Genomic DNA, 15,149 nt, shown 5'->3' on the forward strand with positions numbered 1-15,149 from the left:
CTGCAGAGGTACAAGTTCTCGGGCAGGTCCACGTTATAAGTTTTATTCTCTGGAGGCTGGGGCGGGCTGAGAGCAGGGCTAGGGTCACCCCTTCTCCGGCTCCTCCTGGGCCTCTTCATGGATCGTACTCCCCTGCCTTTGGGCCTGGTCTGACTGCCTCTTGGATGACCGCGAGGAGCCCCTGCGGCTGAGCAAGGATAGCCGCTGCCACAGCACGGTTATCAGAAGGCTCTCGTTCGACTTGTGAGTCTGGTGGTCCGGGGAGTCCAAGTTGATATCTCCGTCGCCTGCGGGAACAAGGAGCCCGCTGACCTCAGCTCTACCCTCCCACGTCCAACCTCCTAGGTGGTCCCCGAGGGGCAGCCCCCTCTTCGGTTGCTTAGGCCCTCATTGTGTCTGTGGTCCCACCTTCCTCGCGTTCCTCGGACTTCTCCATGGCCACCTCATTGGAGGTCTGCAAGCCCTTGTCTTGGCAGCAGCCCATGGCCCTGAGCGGCCCCGAACTCCGTGCCACCCACGCCAGCCTGCCTGACTCCAGGCCCCGCTTTTGTGACGTCAGATACCCCACCGTCCCAGCTCGGGGAGGCCCTAGCCCAAGCTACCCGTTTCCTTTCTCCCATCACAAGGGGCTCAGAATCATGGTGGATGTTGAGCTGTTTATTTACAAAGTAGGCACAGGGTCTTCAGGGGCTGGTGGACCCTGGACGTTTTTTCTTTCTCCGTCTGGTTTGGACAGCCCCTTGGGTCTGTTCCAAATCAGGATGCTTCCGCTTGGCAGCTGCCTCCAAAGACGCCCAAAGTTCATCTGTCTCTGTGTCTTCTGGGGACACTCTGCTGGTCTCTTGAGGCTCTTGGGGCTCATCCTGGTGAGTTGGAAAAAAGCTTAGGATTCAGAGGTACGGTGACAGACCCACAGGGAAGGATGCTCTAGCAGGGAAATAATCCCCCTGGGTACCACCACCTTTTATTTCCTGCTCCCAGAAGCCTCTACCATCCATACTCTCAGGTATGTCATCCTTGGCAATAACACTGTCAAGACTTCAAATGCTAATGCCCCTGAGAGAAATTAAGTAACTTAGCAGATAAATGGACAGCCCCAGGTCCGTGCTCCAGCTGCTTCCTTTCTCTCTCCACAGAGAAACCATCTATGCCCTTGGCTCCCACATTCCTAGACCCAACTGCTCACCTCCCAGTCATCTCTGCCTGACAAGAGGAGGCAGTTCAGTCGAGACTTGAGATAAACCTGCAAAAGATCAGGGGCTTTAAGGATCTCAAGCACTCTGAGATAGAAACATGAATGGGGGGCATAAGAAACCACCAGTTACTGGCGGGTGTGGTCCAGAGGGTTGGGCTCTCACCTTATGCTCCAGGCCCCGTGGATTCCGGATCCTGTGTACCCTCAAGACTCTGTCTAAGCCACAGGAGGCCAGTAAGGGCTTTGAAGGGTGGCACTGCAGCCCACGGACACTGCCTGCCAGTCCCTTCAGACAGCCTAGTAGGCGCCCTAGAGAAGGGGGGAAGAAGCATCAGTGCTAGCTGGTCAGCCAAGAGCCATCTACTGAGTGTTTCCTATTCTAATCACTTTACATTTCTATATTTAATCCTCAGTTTAATGCTGAGACAGGAGTTACCATTAATATTTCCATTTTACAGGTGGAGAAACTTAGGCACAGGGAGTTGAAGTAATTAGTCCAAGGTCATACAGCTTTTGGTGAAAGCCAGATTTAAACCCAGGCAATCTGGTACATGAATGAGGGCTCAATGTCTCACTGCACCACATCAGAGGGAACCCTGCCCTTCCTCCCTGTCCCTTCCCCTCCCCCAAACACCACCTAGTCCACTCACCTTGCCGAAAGTCAATTTCTGCCAGCTGCCCATGAGTGTTACCCACAATCACAGAACTGAGGAGACCAGAGGCAGGTGGGGTCAGAAGGAACCTCCTGGAGTCCTTCCCGAGCCCCACTCACCCACCTAGCCCTTCCCCTCTAAACACTCACTTGCCCCCAGGAGTGAGGGTCATGGCTGTCAGTGGGTACTCTCCATAGGTGGTCTCCAGGACCGGCCGGCGCTGGGGAGAAGCTGGATCATAAACACGGACCTAAAAGAAGACTGAGGGATCATAAGAATGTCCTCACCCCACACACTGCTCTCTGGCATTCTTCATATCTTCACCCCCTCATCTGGACAGTGCTTTCTTTTTTATGACCCACTCTCAGCCGAACCTTTCTCATTTGAAATGTATGACTCCAGCCAGCCTCAAAAAAAAACTTAAAAAAGGTCCCCCCAGAGTCCCATCTAGGAAGAGTGTAGGGGTGTCCAGTAGTCAGAGGGTACTGAATTTCAAGCAGAGAAGTTTAACCTGAACAAGGGAGAACCATCTATTGTGATAACATATGTGTTTTTAGGCTTATCACCAAGATCAGACTTATATGTGCAGAAGCAAAGGAATCAGGGCAAATACAGTGACCAAGCTCTGCCTGGGTCTCAGGACTTCAAATGAGAGGAGCCGTAAAGATCCCCAGTAAGGCCCGCCATGTAAAGTTGAGGTGTTGAGGCCAGAGACAGGTGGGGTGGGGTTTGGGGGGGCGGGAGTCAGGCCTGGGTCCCAAAGCAAATCAGAGAAGCTATGTTAGGACCAGAATCCAGTTCCCAACACCCAGCCCAATGTCCTCTCATGACACCCGCACCCTGTGAATCCCACTGTGAAGGGGTCACTCCCTTCTCTCCTCTCTGCCAGGTTAAGAGGAAAGTAGCCATAGTTCAGGAAACTACATCCTAGAATGCAGTAACGGGAGGTCACAGACTCAGCCACAGGGCTGGAACAGATGAGGAAGTGCTCGCCCTCTGACAGTTCGGGATGGAACCTCTTCCATGGGGACCAGTACTGCACAGTGAGGCTGTTTCTCTAGGATGCTGCTTTCACCCAGGAGAAGGTAGAGGTGAGCTGGTGCCTCACCTGGTGGTACCCTGTGCATGTGACGAGCTTCTGCGATCCAGGGAGGAACTGTATGTCCTGGTCCCAGATGGGAACCCGCAGGTCAAGCCAGTCATTCCGCACCTGGTGGGGTAGACAGATGGGGGACAGGGTTGTGGGAGGCTTAGTGTGCCACACTGTTCAGGTCTCCTTCACTACTCCCTAAAGCTCCTCTGGTCTCTGACTCATAGTCAGTGGCCTCAGCCTCCCTTGACCTCAGACCCAGCCCTCCCCACCCGTCACTCACGTTCTTGGCCCTGAACACAGGTTCCTCAGACCCCTGCAGGTCCCACACTTTCAATGCATTCTCCTTCCCACCTGTGGCAACCACATGGGGGTGTGCTGGGTCTTGGCACATCCTACATACTCCAGGGCCCACCCTCAGTTCCAGGAGCTGAAAAGAATGGGAGATGAAGGTCAGTTCTAAAATCCTTAATCCTCCCTCTCCCACAGCCCTCATCAGGCTCCTACCCTGGCCCCCCCTTTCCCAACCATCAGAGTATGTGAGCCTCACTGGGTCAGAGGATGCCTCTTTGTCACTGTCACGCCAGACTCTGAGGATCCCAGAATCCACACATGTAATGAGGGTGCTGCAGGTAGAGAAAGGATAGAGTTGGGACTTACATACATATACATAAATGAGTGAAAGTGTTTCTTAGGCCCCAGCCAACACACCCTCTGATTCATATGAACTAGACTCCCTCCTAACAGACCAGTTTGTAAGGAAGCCTCTAGTTTAACTAGATTCTAGGTAGGGCTTGACTGTTTCCAGCTTCCTTGTCTGCTATTTACTCAACAGGGTGAGGGTTACCAATTTCATAAGTGAGGAAACTGACGCTCTGAGAAATTAAGAGACTTACCACTAAGCTATAAATGACAGAACAAGAGCTAGAAATCAAGTCTGTGATACTCCAAAGCAAAGTCTTTTTACTATTCCGCGGCTATTTCTGGGGGCACCTGGCCCTGCTAGTCTTTCCAAATCTTGAGTCAATTACCAGCAGTCAGGATCAGTAGCTCTGAACAGAATGAAATGGATCTGCTCTGCATTTAGGATTTGACCAAAGTCCAATACCAGTTTCTTCTTTTAAGTTCCCTGTTCTGGGTTCAGGCACTAAATGTCAGTCTCTCCTTCAAAATACCCCTCCCAAAAAGCCCAAGCAAGTTTCTTTTCAAAATCTGTGCAGCCTGAGCCTATGCTCTTTCTCACATTTACCCACCCTCCCCATCTGGCTTCAGGCTCTGTATTGCTTGCCTGAGCTGTGGCATCAACAATCTCCAAACTGCTCTCTCTCCATCCATCCTCCACACTCCTATAGGCACACTGCTCTGACCATGGCATTTCCTGTTCAAAAACTAGTAACCCCCCACCACCTACCAAAAAAAAAAAGTGCAAATCTCTCAACCTAGCATTTAAAGCCCTTTACATTTACTCCCAACCTAATACAATGTCCATCTCATATTAAAACGCTTCCTTGGCTTCAACCTCCAAGTGCTATTTATCCTATTTATGTGCCCTGTGGCCTGCCACCAATCCTTAGCCTCTGCCCAGGCAATATTCTCTTTCTAGAATGCCCTCATCTCTTTCTCCATCTGTCAAAATTCTACTCAAACTTCTAAACCCAGTTCAAACGTCTTATCCCCCATCTATCTTTTTCAGACCTCACTTGTTAGAATTACCACCACCAAACCCATGCAGCCTGTCCACAGCCTTCTTCCTTCATCTTCAGAAGAAGGCTGGGCTCGTAACCTAACCACTAGCACTTTCCTGTTCTTCACTTTGGGAGCATCATCACCTTGTTGGTGGTGGTTAGCACGCATTCAAAAGCCTGCTCAAAACTATGCTCAGGGGCCGAGCCTGTGGCGCACTCGGGAGAGTGCGACGCTGGGAGCGCGGCGACGTTCCCGCCACGGGTTCGGATCCTATATAGGAATGGCCGGTGCACTCACTGGCTGAGTGCCGGTCAAGAAAAAAGACCAAAAAAAAAAAAAAAAAAAAAAAAAACAACAACTATGCTCAGGGTTACCCAGAAGGTTATAATGAAGTCAGAAAAAAAGCCCTAAAGAATGCGAACTTTACGAAGGCAGAAACTTCATCTGCAGCTCTTCCACTTCTCCCAGTGCCTGAAACTCAGCAGATGTTCAATAACTGTGTATTATAGGAATGAACGAATAAAGGCAGGATCCTAGATCCCCGTCACCCATTCCAGGCCCGTGTCGCCTAAGGGTTTATCGCCATTATTCCGTCATCCTCAGGGAGCCTCAACGATCTCCCTACGACCTGACCATTCAGAGAGGGGATCGGTCTTACCCCTCAGCTTGGGCGAGGCCCCGGAACATGCCCTCCCCTCCAGGGCAGTGTCTCTGGCCCTGGAATATGCCCTCCTCGGTGCTGAAGTGCTTCACCGTCCTGTCCGCGCAGCCCACCAGGATCTGCAAGCAAAGGGCGGATGGCGAGGGGAGCGAGGCTGCCGCGCCCGGGCCTCCCCGCTCCGAACTCGGCCAGCGGCCACTCACCTGGGTCTCGCCACCCGCGCCCCAGCACAGGGCGCTCACCGCCTCCTCGCGCCGCGGCTGTCCCGCCGCCGTGAAGTTCGCAGCATGTTTTCGCTGAAGGTTCACTCCTGCGGGACGAGGGCGTCAGTAGCGTCGGGGTCGCGAGCGATCGACCCCCGTACTTCCCGACGCTCCACCCCGCCACCCACCTTTCAGGATCCCAGTCTCGGTGCCGACCCACACATGGTTCCAACGCGCTACGGAGACCGCCATGGCAAAGCCCGGAAGCCGACTGCTCGCACTGCCGGCGCAGGATGTACGTCACCAGCGGGCGCCACGTCTGGTCCCGATTAACGCCTCTTCTGGGAGTTTAAAGAGCGGGAAGAGAACAGGTCCGCTCCTGCTGCAGTTTTTTGGTTTTTTTTTTGCTTTAGGAAAACGAAAGCGGGAGATAGATGCTTGTTAAAGGAGGTCTGAAGAGTGAATCGATCATTTCGCACTTGGAGTGGAGTGCATCCTTCCTGGCCCGCAGTGCCGAGTGGAGCCAGCCCAGCCCGACTCCCTGCTGTCACGTGATATGTATACTGTACTATTAGACAGGAGCCCACTTCAGAAACGACTGGAATCCTTAATGAGGGGCGTGGCTTCATCCTCGAGTGTAAAAGGCACAGAACAAAGGGGGGGAAAATGAAGCTGCCAAATGGGAACAGAGCTGCGTTTTGAAAAGTGGAGATCGGGGCGTCATTTTAAAGCCCTATAACTTGTCTTTCATTTATTGAGACGTCCAGTGATACCCTTTGGGTTTTTGGCTGTTTGGCCTAGATGAGTGGCCCCCGTTTAATCTTGGGTGGAACTGTGAGAGCTAAACAAAGACAAAGAGTCCAGGCACTTTCCTGTGTGCCAGACTAGGAATGTAAGGAGCCGGTGATGCTGTTGATAGAAGTGGAGTTTTGTTCTTGTTTTTGGCAGCTGGTCAGTAGGAGGGGCGGGGCGGGTAAAAGTACACTTGATACCAGTACATAGAGCAGAAAGCGAGAAGCCGCGAGTGGCTTTCCCAACTCCCATTCCGAAAATTCACGTAGAAAAGTGTTCTGTGGTTTAATTAATAAGCCACCTACTGTCCTCAAGGGCTATGAAACAGTAACACACCCGCCAACCTACATTCTCTACTGCCGGAACCACACAAGCTGTGCACGACAGGGCTCTACATAAGCAAATAAAACCGTAGAACCAGCGTACACACCCTTCCTAAATCGAAAGTTAAAACCCCATAACTGGTTTTTTTATGGCAATGGCGCGATCGTGACACAGCCACAAAATAAAAGAAACGCGCAAATCATATCACAGATAAGGTTGCGTAAGAAAACAGGATAGTTACTTGTTATGTATTATCGCTTTACTAACACGAGGCAATTACAGCAGTAATGCCAACTCAAGTCTGATTTTCAACCAAGTAAGTTCCCCCCGAGGGGGGTGCACCGTTCCTGGAAATACTGCAATACCAGGTCGATGCGTGGAGTGGACGGAGCAAGCTCCTATTCCATCTCCTACTTCCAAAAATCCATTTAATATATTGTCCTCGGATAGAGGACGTATCAGATATTAAACTGATAAGAACAGATACTACACTTGATCTTAGCCAAAAGGCCGAGAAGCGATACCAACCAAGTCGCCGCCCAGCCAGCCTTATCATTATTGTCTCTTTTACAGTTATGGTGATACTTAATGTCATTAAAGGTTAGATCACCCTCCAACACTTAATATTTTTTAACTCAATTTTTTTATTATCATTCTGCAAAATAGGAGAGAGTTTTGAAAACAAACCTTAAATATTGTCCCTTACTGCCTCGCGGGCGTGCTCTCTGCTCAGAGTGTTTTGCATAAACCCGCCCCTCTCCTTTTAAAAGTCCCTGAGGTTTCTACGTTGATAACGTGAGGCTTGGTACGTGGCTCTCTCTTCTCTCCTCCTGTGTTAAGTACGCACTCTGGCGTGGGCTGAGAGGTGAGGACACCGGTCGGACGGTGAGAGGTGGCCTCTGTGACCGTGCCCTCCGCGTCCCGCGGCATGCAGCCCCCCCCCACCCCGCCACATCCCGCCGTTCGCACCATCCGAACCCAACTGCCCGGCCCTTCACACGGAGAGGAAGACAGTTCAGCTCGGGGGTGCCTGACTGTGAACCTCGGGACCCCGCGGTGGGAGAGGAGGTGAGCCTCAGCCACACGTCGCCCGACCCACGCCGTCCTCAGGAGAACAGGGACCTCCAGGCCGACGAGAAATGCGGCCAGGCAGCCCCACTCCGAAAGGCCGGCCGAGAAACCCGGGGCCTCTCCTGAGAAGCAGAGACAGGGTTGTGATGGGGTTCGGGGCAGGGGAGGGAGGGAAGCGCAGGTAAGATTTAAATAAAGCGACTTTTTTAAAAAAAAAAATCGCTCAAAGCAAAGCCCGGCTGTATGAAAGGACTTAATATCAGGCCCTGGCTGAGGAGGAACTTGGGGTCCTGTTTCCCTGGAAACTAGATTAATAAAAATGTGGAATGTTCTGTGGGAAGCCTCCTTAACCCCGGTTGGAAATGGAGGCGGTGCCTGTGTCAAAGCGGCTGGCATGGCTGAGATCTTCCAGGCCAGGCTGGGGCATTACATTCTCTCGGATATGATTTCAGCCAGCAAAGTTTCTGATAATCTATGATCTTATGTCTCTGGTGTTGACAGACGAAGTTTCTACAGGTTCCCATAAGTGAACCCAGAGCCTCCAGGGGGTGGTCAAATTAAGGGGGTGTGGTAGGCAGAGTAAGTCCGCCCCCAAAGATGCCCATGTCCTACTTGTCAAAACCTCTGAATATGTTACCTTACATGACAAAAGGTACTTTGCAGATAATAAATTAACGATTTTGAGATGGCGAGATTATCCTGGATTATCTGGGTGGATTCAGTGTAATCACATGTGTCCTTATAAATGCTAGAAGGAGGCAGGAGGGTTAGTATCACAGTGACACAGGTGACAAAGATTTGAGGAGACTTTACTGGCTTTGAAGATGGAAGGGAATTACCAGCCAAGAAATGTGGGAAGCTTCTAGAAGCTACAAAAGGCAAGGAAATGGATTCTCCCTTGAAGCCCCCAGAAAGGAATGCAGCCCTGTCACCTGCTTTTAGAGGCCCAGTTTGGACTTCTGACCTCCAGAACCATAAGATAATAAATTTGTTTTGTTTCTAACTGGTCAGTTAGTAGTAATTTGTTACAACAGCAATAAGAAACTAATACTCATACAGGGACAAAAGCAAACTTCAGTTTCTTTCAATTCCAAGTTCTAAAAGACCCAACCTGGCATAGGCCACTGCCCCCTAGTTGAGCTGGCTTCAGTTCCTGTGTCCAGCTTCCCTGTTCTGGAGCACAGATCTCTTGGTGGGCAGTTCTCCAGGCGTGTCTCAGCAGACAGCAAGTACCCCTGTTTCTTCTCCACGCGAAAGGAAGCAAAGGGAAGTGGGGATTGCTTCTCCACTTTCATTCTTCTGTTACCCCTGCTGCTTCCTGCAGTGGGGTCAGGAAGCTGATAGTGAGGGCCCCACAAGAATATGGAAATATGTTTGCTCCCTGGGAAGCCATTTATCTGTTTGTTTATGCTTATTGAACAAACACTGCACAGTGATAAAGTTAGGCATGGACATTGCCTTCACGATGTTTATTTTTTAAATTTATTTTCTTATTATTTTTTTTAAAGATGACCGGTAAGGGGATCTTAACCCTTGGCTTGGTGTTGTCAGCACCACGCTCTCCCAGGTGAGCAAACTGACCATCCCTATATAGGATCCGACGCCGTGGCCTTGGTGTTATCAGCACCGCACTCTCCCGAGTGAGCCGAGTGAGCCGTGGCCTGGCCCTTGCTTTCACGATGTTTATAGTGTACTGTAGAAAACCAGGAGAAGGCTCCTGGGATCCTCCAGGCAGGAGATGAAGGTGGCATGGGCCAGGGCGGCTGTGGTGCTGAGATGGGGAGGAAAGGAGTTCACAGAGACTCACTGACTTTGATTACAGGTAAAAAGAGTTAGAGGGAAGAATATTTTTTCCATGGGGGTACATTTTAAGTTTTTAAACTTATGTTTATTTCCATGAAACTGATATACCTTAAATTTCCCAGTAATGTTTAAAAAACTTACAGTAGGGGGCCGGCCCGTGGCTCACTCAGGAAAGTGTGGTGCTGATAACACCAAGGCCATGGATTCGGATCCCATATAGGGATGGCCGGTTAGCTCACTGGGTGAGTGTGGTGCTGACAACGCCAAGTCAAGGGTTAAGATCCCCTTACGGTCATCTTTAAAAAAAAAAAAAACACAGTAAAAACAGTGGGGCTACCTGGTTAGCTCACCTGGTTAGAGCATTGTGCTGATAACACTAAGGTCAAAAGTTTAGATCTGGGTACCAGCCAGCTGCCAAACAAAGAAACAAACAGTGGCTCCTGTATCCTGCCCCATTTGACATCCCTTTTTAACTCTTTAAGCTTGTTTTTTTGTTTGTTTGTTTGTTTGTTTGTTTTAAAAAAGATGACTGGTAAGGGGATCTTAACCCTTGATTGACTTGGTGCTATCAGCAACATGCTTACCCAGTGAGCCAACCAGCCATCCCTATATGGGATCCGAACCCATGGCCTTGGTGTTGTCAGCACCACAGCACCACACTCTTCCAAGTGAGCCATGGGCCAGCCCCTAAACTTGTTTTTTTTAATGGTAGTTTCCTTCATGTTTATAAATTGATGTTATAGGTTTAGATTTTCTTTCTTTTGGTGGCAGCTGGCTGGTAGCAGTATTCAAATCCTTGACTTTGGTGTTATCAACACCATGCTCTAACCAACTGAGCTAACCGACTAGCCCTTGGTACTCTTAAGATGACAATGTACATTAAAAAACTCAACACAGTATGGAACAGGTTGAAGAAATGCCTACCAACTTGAAGGTTTTTAGTTTTTATTGAATCCTCCAAACTTTCTGAGAATCTGTTGAACGCTTTTCCAAATAAATGTGTATTTGCTGTACACAATTTTGCCTACAATTTCTGGGGGGCAGGGAGGAGGTTCTTGGACCTCCACTGAAGCCCATTCAACTAATCTACAAATTAATAATGATGGCCCTTAAGAGATGGAACCTGACTGAAAGTGTCCAAACATCTAAAAAGAGGCCACGTCAATCTGGAAAGGGCTGGTCAGACGTGGAGGAAGAGGATCTGGAGGTCCTGGGGGCCCTTGTGGGCAGCCCCTCAAAGGGCTGTCTGAGAGAGAGCCCTGGCTCCAGGACTGCAGAGTGGCTACCCTGGGCCCACATTCCCTTTGGGTTGGAGTTGGGCAGGTCCTGGGAAAGAAGCACTGGCTCTCCTGTTGGCTACCAACCTTATCCTCACTGATTTGTATTAGCTCCCTGGTTCTCTAGGAATTTGAATTTTCTCCTCCTATTTACACCCCGCTGAAATGATCTCACCCAAGGCCCTGGCTTTCTCTCCCATCCATCCCCTTGTGTCAATCAATATCTCCAGGCTAATGGTCAATGATGCCAGGAACTATTCTAGATGCTTTATATGTTCTAACAACCTTAAGAGAAAGGTAGGCACTATTATCTTCCCTCTTTTACAGATGGAGGGACTGAGGCACTGCAGGTCAGGAGATTTTCTTAAGATCACACAGTAAGTGGCAGAGGTAGACTCCAAACCCAGGCAGCCTGACTATAGAGCCCACATCTTAAACTCTATGTCACACTACCTGCTTGACTCTCCTTGGATGTCTGGGAGGCATCTCAAACTCAACATGTACAGAATGACTTACTCCTGCCCCTGCTGGAACACCCTTTATGTTCCCCCCAACCCCATCAGCCGAATCCTGTTGCATCTGCCCCCAAAACACATTCTGAATCACTTCATTTCATTCCATGTGCTGTATCCGCAGCCTGGACCTTTCTGCCTGAGACTCCCCCGTCTTCTCTTACAGGTCTCAGCTCAAATGCTTCCTCCTCAGAGATGTCTTCCCCGACCACCCTTCTTACTACATCACAATTTCTTCTTGCCAGCATTTACTGTAAATCTCAGGGTGTCTGAAACTCAGCATTATTGACATTTTGGGCTGGATAATTCATTGTTTGGGGGGTGAGGGAGAGGGGCTATCCTGTGCATTGTAGGATGTTGAGCAGCTCCCTGGCCTCTACCCACTAGATGCCAGTACACCTCCCCCCACCTCAAGCTGTGACAACTAAAAATGTCTGTGGACATTGCTAAATATCCCCTGTGGGGCAAAATCATCCCTAGTTGAGAATAAATGCATTATTTCAAATAATCTTCACTCCTGTGTTGGCTGTCTTATTTTGTCTCCCCTCCTTCCTCTAGGATATACTCAGACAACAGCAAGGACAAGAGCTAGACCTGGGCTTTTTTGGTGAGGACATTGCTGGGTTTGGGATGGTGCAGCTCATTGGCGCTGGTGCTATTTACTGAAGTGGGGAGAAAGGGGTGGGGGGAGGGAGCAGACATGGGCAGGGCAAAGAATCAAGGATCTGAATGTCCTGTTGGACTTCAAGTGGGGAGGTCAAGTGGGCAGTTGGATGTATCTGGAGCTCAGGGAAGGGATCGGGGCTGGAGACATTGTAGTCTGAATCCTCAGTATGCAGAATGAATGTGCGGAGCTAGGCCTCAGTCATTCTGGCTCTCCCCCACCCCCCCATTTCTTCATATTGTCCCAGTCTCGTTTTATTTCTTAGCCTAAATAGTCATTAACTTGAGCCTTAATTTGAATTCCCCCCTTTGCTAAATGGTGAAAGCACTTTATATAGTCTACCTATGGGTCAGATGTGCCCCCTAAAAGTTCATGTACTGGAAACTTGATCACCATTGTAAGAGCATTAAGAGGGTGAGAATTTTTTTTTTTTTTTTTTTAAAGACGACCGGCAAGGTAAGGGGATTTTAACCCTTGACCTGGTGTTGTCAGCACCACGCTCTCCCAAGTGAGCCAGGCTGGCCCAGAGGGTGGGAAATCTTGATTATGGTATTTGAAAGGTGGGCCTTTTAAGAGGTGATTAGATTGTTAGGACTGTGTCCTTGAGTGATGGGAGTGGTTCTGGTAGCTTTATAAGGAGAGGTGAAGTTCAGATTTCTCTCCCTCAGCCCATTCTCGCCATGTGACACTGTGGTCTCCACGTACTCTGCAGAGTTCCAATGGAGAAGTCCACCAGATGTGTTTGCTGGACCTTTGACTTGCCAGCCTCCCAAAATGTAAGAAATAAATTTCATTCTTTATAAATTACCCAGTTTCAGGTATTCTGTTATAAGCAACACAAATGGTCTAATAGGCAACCAAACACTTAAAATGAATCCTGCCTGGCCCCCATGCCATCCTCAGTCTGGCGTTGGTTCCATCACCTCCTTGCTAAATTTCCCAGGTCTAGGTTGGAGTTAACAGTGGCCTCCAGATTCCTAGAGTTAACAGCCTGGTCTAATGGTTAAGCTCCTGGGACTTTGGCAACTGACACCCACTTCCCCCCAATTTCCCTTCTGTGAGTGGTTGTTGCTGATCTTCTTTGCCGTCATTTCCTCCTCTATCCAAGGATGCTTCTGGCAGGCTGGTGAGAGGGTGAGATGAGGTGCGCATAGTGGCTGTAGAAAACGCTCAACACCTGATCAGTTTCCAGTCATGGTCCCACCTGACCTCTTTGTGGCTTTAACATGATTTTGTGGGCAGCCAGGAAAGACTTCCTTCGTTTCCAAGTCAGTACTCCCCAAAAGTTTCCACTGCTTATGGTGCCTGTTTCTGGTTTCTCCTGTTGATCCTCCCACCTCTAAATGGTGCTCCCCCAGGGTCCTTGGGTGGTTTTCTCTTCTCAGTACTGATCCTTCCATCCTTGTAACTACTGTGCTTTCAACTTTTAAATCTATATGGCTACTATTTAATGAGCAAAAAATGTGCTTTCAGCCTTTCTTATACTGTAGTTCCAACCACAAAATATCCTAAATATACACACGGAAATGTTGAGGGGGAAAAAAAAGCCTGGCTGGTTAGTTCAGTTAGTTACAATGATGCCATAACAACAAAGAGAACGGTTCAGTTCCTTCAGATACCCATAATCAGCCTGCTGCTCAAAAAGAAGTTGGTGAAATTCCATAATTCACTGTTTGATATCTATCCCCCCAAATTAAATGTAAGAGTGGTCATTATCTGAGGACTACATACATCAGAATTAACATGCTCGCTGGTGGGAGCATGCATGTTAATAATGCAGACTCGAGTCTACAGGTTTAGGAAACCACATTTTTAAATTGCTCTGAGATTGAGAACCATTGGCCTAACCATACATAACCCGCCCCCCCCCCACAGTATCCACAGGTTTGGCACTGTCTCCATGCTCCCTTCATCCCCAAAGCCAGCTTGACCAAAACCATTTAAAAAGCATATTTGAAAACAGCATTGGGTAGCATGTGCAAAGACAACTCACTTTGGTGAGGTTGTAAATCTGCTTCAAGTACCCATTCACTTAGTGTTTGAGCAACTCCACCTGCTAAATCTATGCCCAGATATAGTGGTATATGTGCACCAAGGTGGAAGTTCAGTGCTAATTACATCATTCATTCAAACAATGTACAGCAGTAACACTGCCAGATGTCCTACAAGCTGCAGCTACTTAGGGGGAAATGATAGAAGTCCCAGTGCCCTATAGAATTTACATACTCGTGGTTATTTGTTGCACTAGAATAACTTAAACAGTGAATAGTCAAGGCAGGCTTCTCAGCAGTTACTTGAGCAGGGCCCTGAATAAGTCACCTACATGAAAAAACAAGAGCAAATGTAGAGATCCAGAGGCTTCTAAGGTGGCTACAGTGAGAAACTGCAAATGAGGTCAAGTTAGGGAAAGCCCAATCAAGCATGAACTTGCAACAAACTAGATAACCACATATTAGCAAACTGGCTATTCATGCAGTGCCTTTCTTGTAAAAGAAAAGGGCAGCTAGATTCCAAAGAAATCATGTCAAGGATTAATGTGTGGGAAAGGGATGATAAAATACAGAAACCAGACGCACAGCCAACTTCAGTTAAGGGGCCCTTAACTGCCATGTCTCATGGCTCCTAGGGTTTATTTCCTTGTGCCCAACTAGAGTCACTCACAGGAATGAATAAAGGTTAAAAAACTGCAAAGTCTCACAATAAAGGTTAAAAAGGAAAGCTTTATTAGGAAGACTAAAATGATTGCATATTAACTTAATCAGCTAGGCTGTACCATAAAAGGTTTGAAAATTCCCTTTCTGATGACCTCCAAGAGATTTGGATTCCTGTAAAAGAAAAGCCTACGTGTTATTACTGGATGGGAAAGCACAAATGTACATAATGTGAACCACCCACTAAGTGACCTTATGAGTTTACAAGGGGTTATCCTTTAAACCAGTTAACATCACCAATAAATATTTGAGCAGACACCTACCATTTATATGCACCTTATTCTTTCCTCAGACCTGGAAAAGACAAACAACTTATGTTTCAATAAGTGACGATTCTCCCTTTTCCTGTGTACAGATAACCTTATGATCCCTCAGACAGTTCCTTCTGGAACAAACTTTCCTCTTCTCCCCCAGCCAGCCCCAGTGGGTTCACCTTTACAGGCTCTGGGACTAGGACAGGAAGTAAGACGTGTGAATGTTTCTTCACTGGGAAATTTTAGCTTAGCC

At 48.6% G+C, this 15,149-nt stretch overlaps 2 protein-coding genes, 1 long non-coding RNA gene and 2 other non-coding genes across 6 annotated transcripts; all 5 read right to left on the reverse strand.

Annotated features, from left to right (window-relative positions):
* Positions 1-84: 84 nt before the first annotated feature.
* TEX54 (testis expressed 54) lies at positions 85-484 on the reverse strand. Its single transcript, XM_063094013.1, is given in 2 exon segments — positions 85-388; positions 390-484. Coding segments are annotated over 2 exon segments (399 nt in total).
* On the reverse strand, positions 273-5,769 carry WDR74 (WD repeat domain 74). 2 transcript variants are annotated; one of them, XM_063094012.1, is made up of 12 exons: positions 5,677-5,769; positions 5,489-5,595; positions 5,283-5,404; positions 3,489-3,564; positions 3,222-3,368; positions 2,957-3,058; positions 1,998-2,098; positions 1,846-1,901; positions 1,359-1,504; positions 1,187-1,243; positions 666-863; positions 273-287 (listed from the first exon to the last, which is right to left on the reverse strand). In XM_063094012.1, exons 1-11 carry the CDS (start codon positions 5,738-5,740, stop codon positions 684-686), a joined length of 1,158 nt encoding a protein of 385 aa, XP_062950082.1. In that variant the 5' UTR covers positions 5,741-5,769; the 3' UTR covers positions 273-287; positions 666-683. The 2 variants fall into 2 exon arrangements, with proteins under 2 accessions (XP_062950082.1, XP_062950081.1); XM_063094011.1 differs by lacking the exon at positions 273-287 and having other exon boundaries at positions 643-863.
* A 1,166-nt stretch (positions 5,770-6,935) lies between these two features.
* On the reverse strand, positions 6,936-7,126 carry LOC134377489 (U2 spliceosomal RNA). Its single transcript, XR_010023527.1, has one exon. It is a non-coding gene; the product is annotated as a U2 spliceosomal RNA (small nuclear RNA).
* Positions 7,127-14,637: 7,511 nt separating this feature from the next.
* LOC134376796 (uncharacterized) lies at positions 14,638-15,118 on the reverse strand. The gene is made up of 2 exons (XR_010023421.1): positions 14,906-15,118; positions 14,638-14,756 (listed from the first exon to the last, which is right to left on the reverse strand). It is a non-coding gene; the product is annotated as an uncharacterized LOC134376796 (long non-coding RNA).
* LOC134377438 (small nucleolar RNA SNORD22) lies at positions 15,009-15,134 on the reverse strand. The gene has a single exon (XR_010023482.1). It is a non-coding gene; the product is annotated as a small nucleolar RNA SNORD22 (small nucleolar RNA).
* Positions 15,135-15,149: the final 15 nt, after the last annotated feature.

Source organism: Cynocephalus volans, chromosome 4, assembly GCF_027409185.1.
Source record: "Cynocephalus volans isolate mCynVol1 chromosome 4, mCynVol1.pri, whole genome shotgun sequence".
In the NCBI taxonomy this organism is placed as follows: domain Eukaryota; kingdom Metazoa; phylum Chordata; class Mammalia; order Dermoptera; family Cynocephalidae; genus Cynocephalus; species Cynocephalus volans.

Bases quoted from the DNA above. Each gene is read 5' to 3' on its own strand.
- WDR74 (XM_063094012.1), bottom strand. From the start codon at position 5,740: ATGGCGGTCTCCGTAGCGCGTTGGAACCATGTGTGGGTCGGCACCGAG. The intron at 3,369-3,488 runs GTGAGGCTCACA...CATTCTTTTCAG, and splicing joins AAGAGGCATCCTCTGACCCA to CTCCTGGAACTGAGGGTGGG. The intron at 864-1,186 runs GTGAGCAGTTGG...CCAACTCACCAG, and splicing joins CAGGCAGAGATGACTGGGAG to GATGAGCCCCAAGAGCCTCA.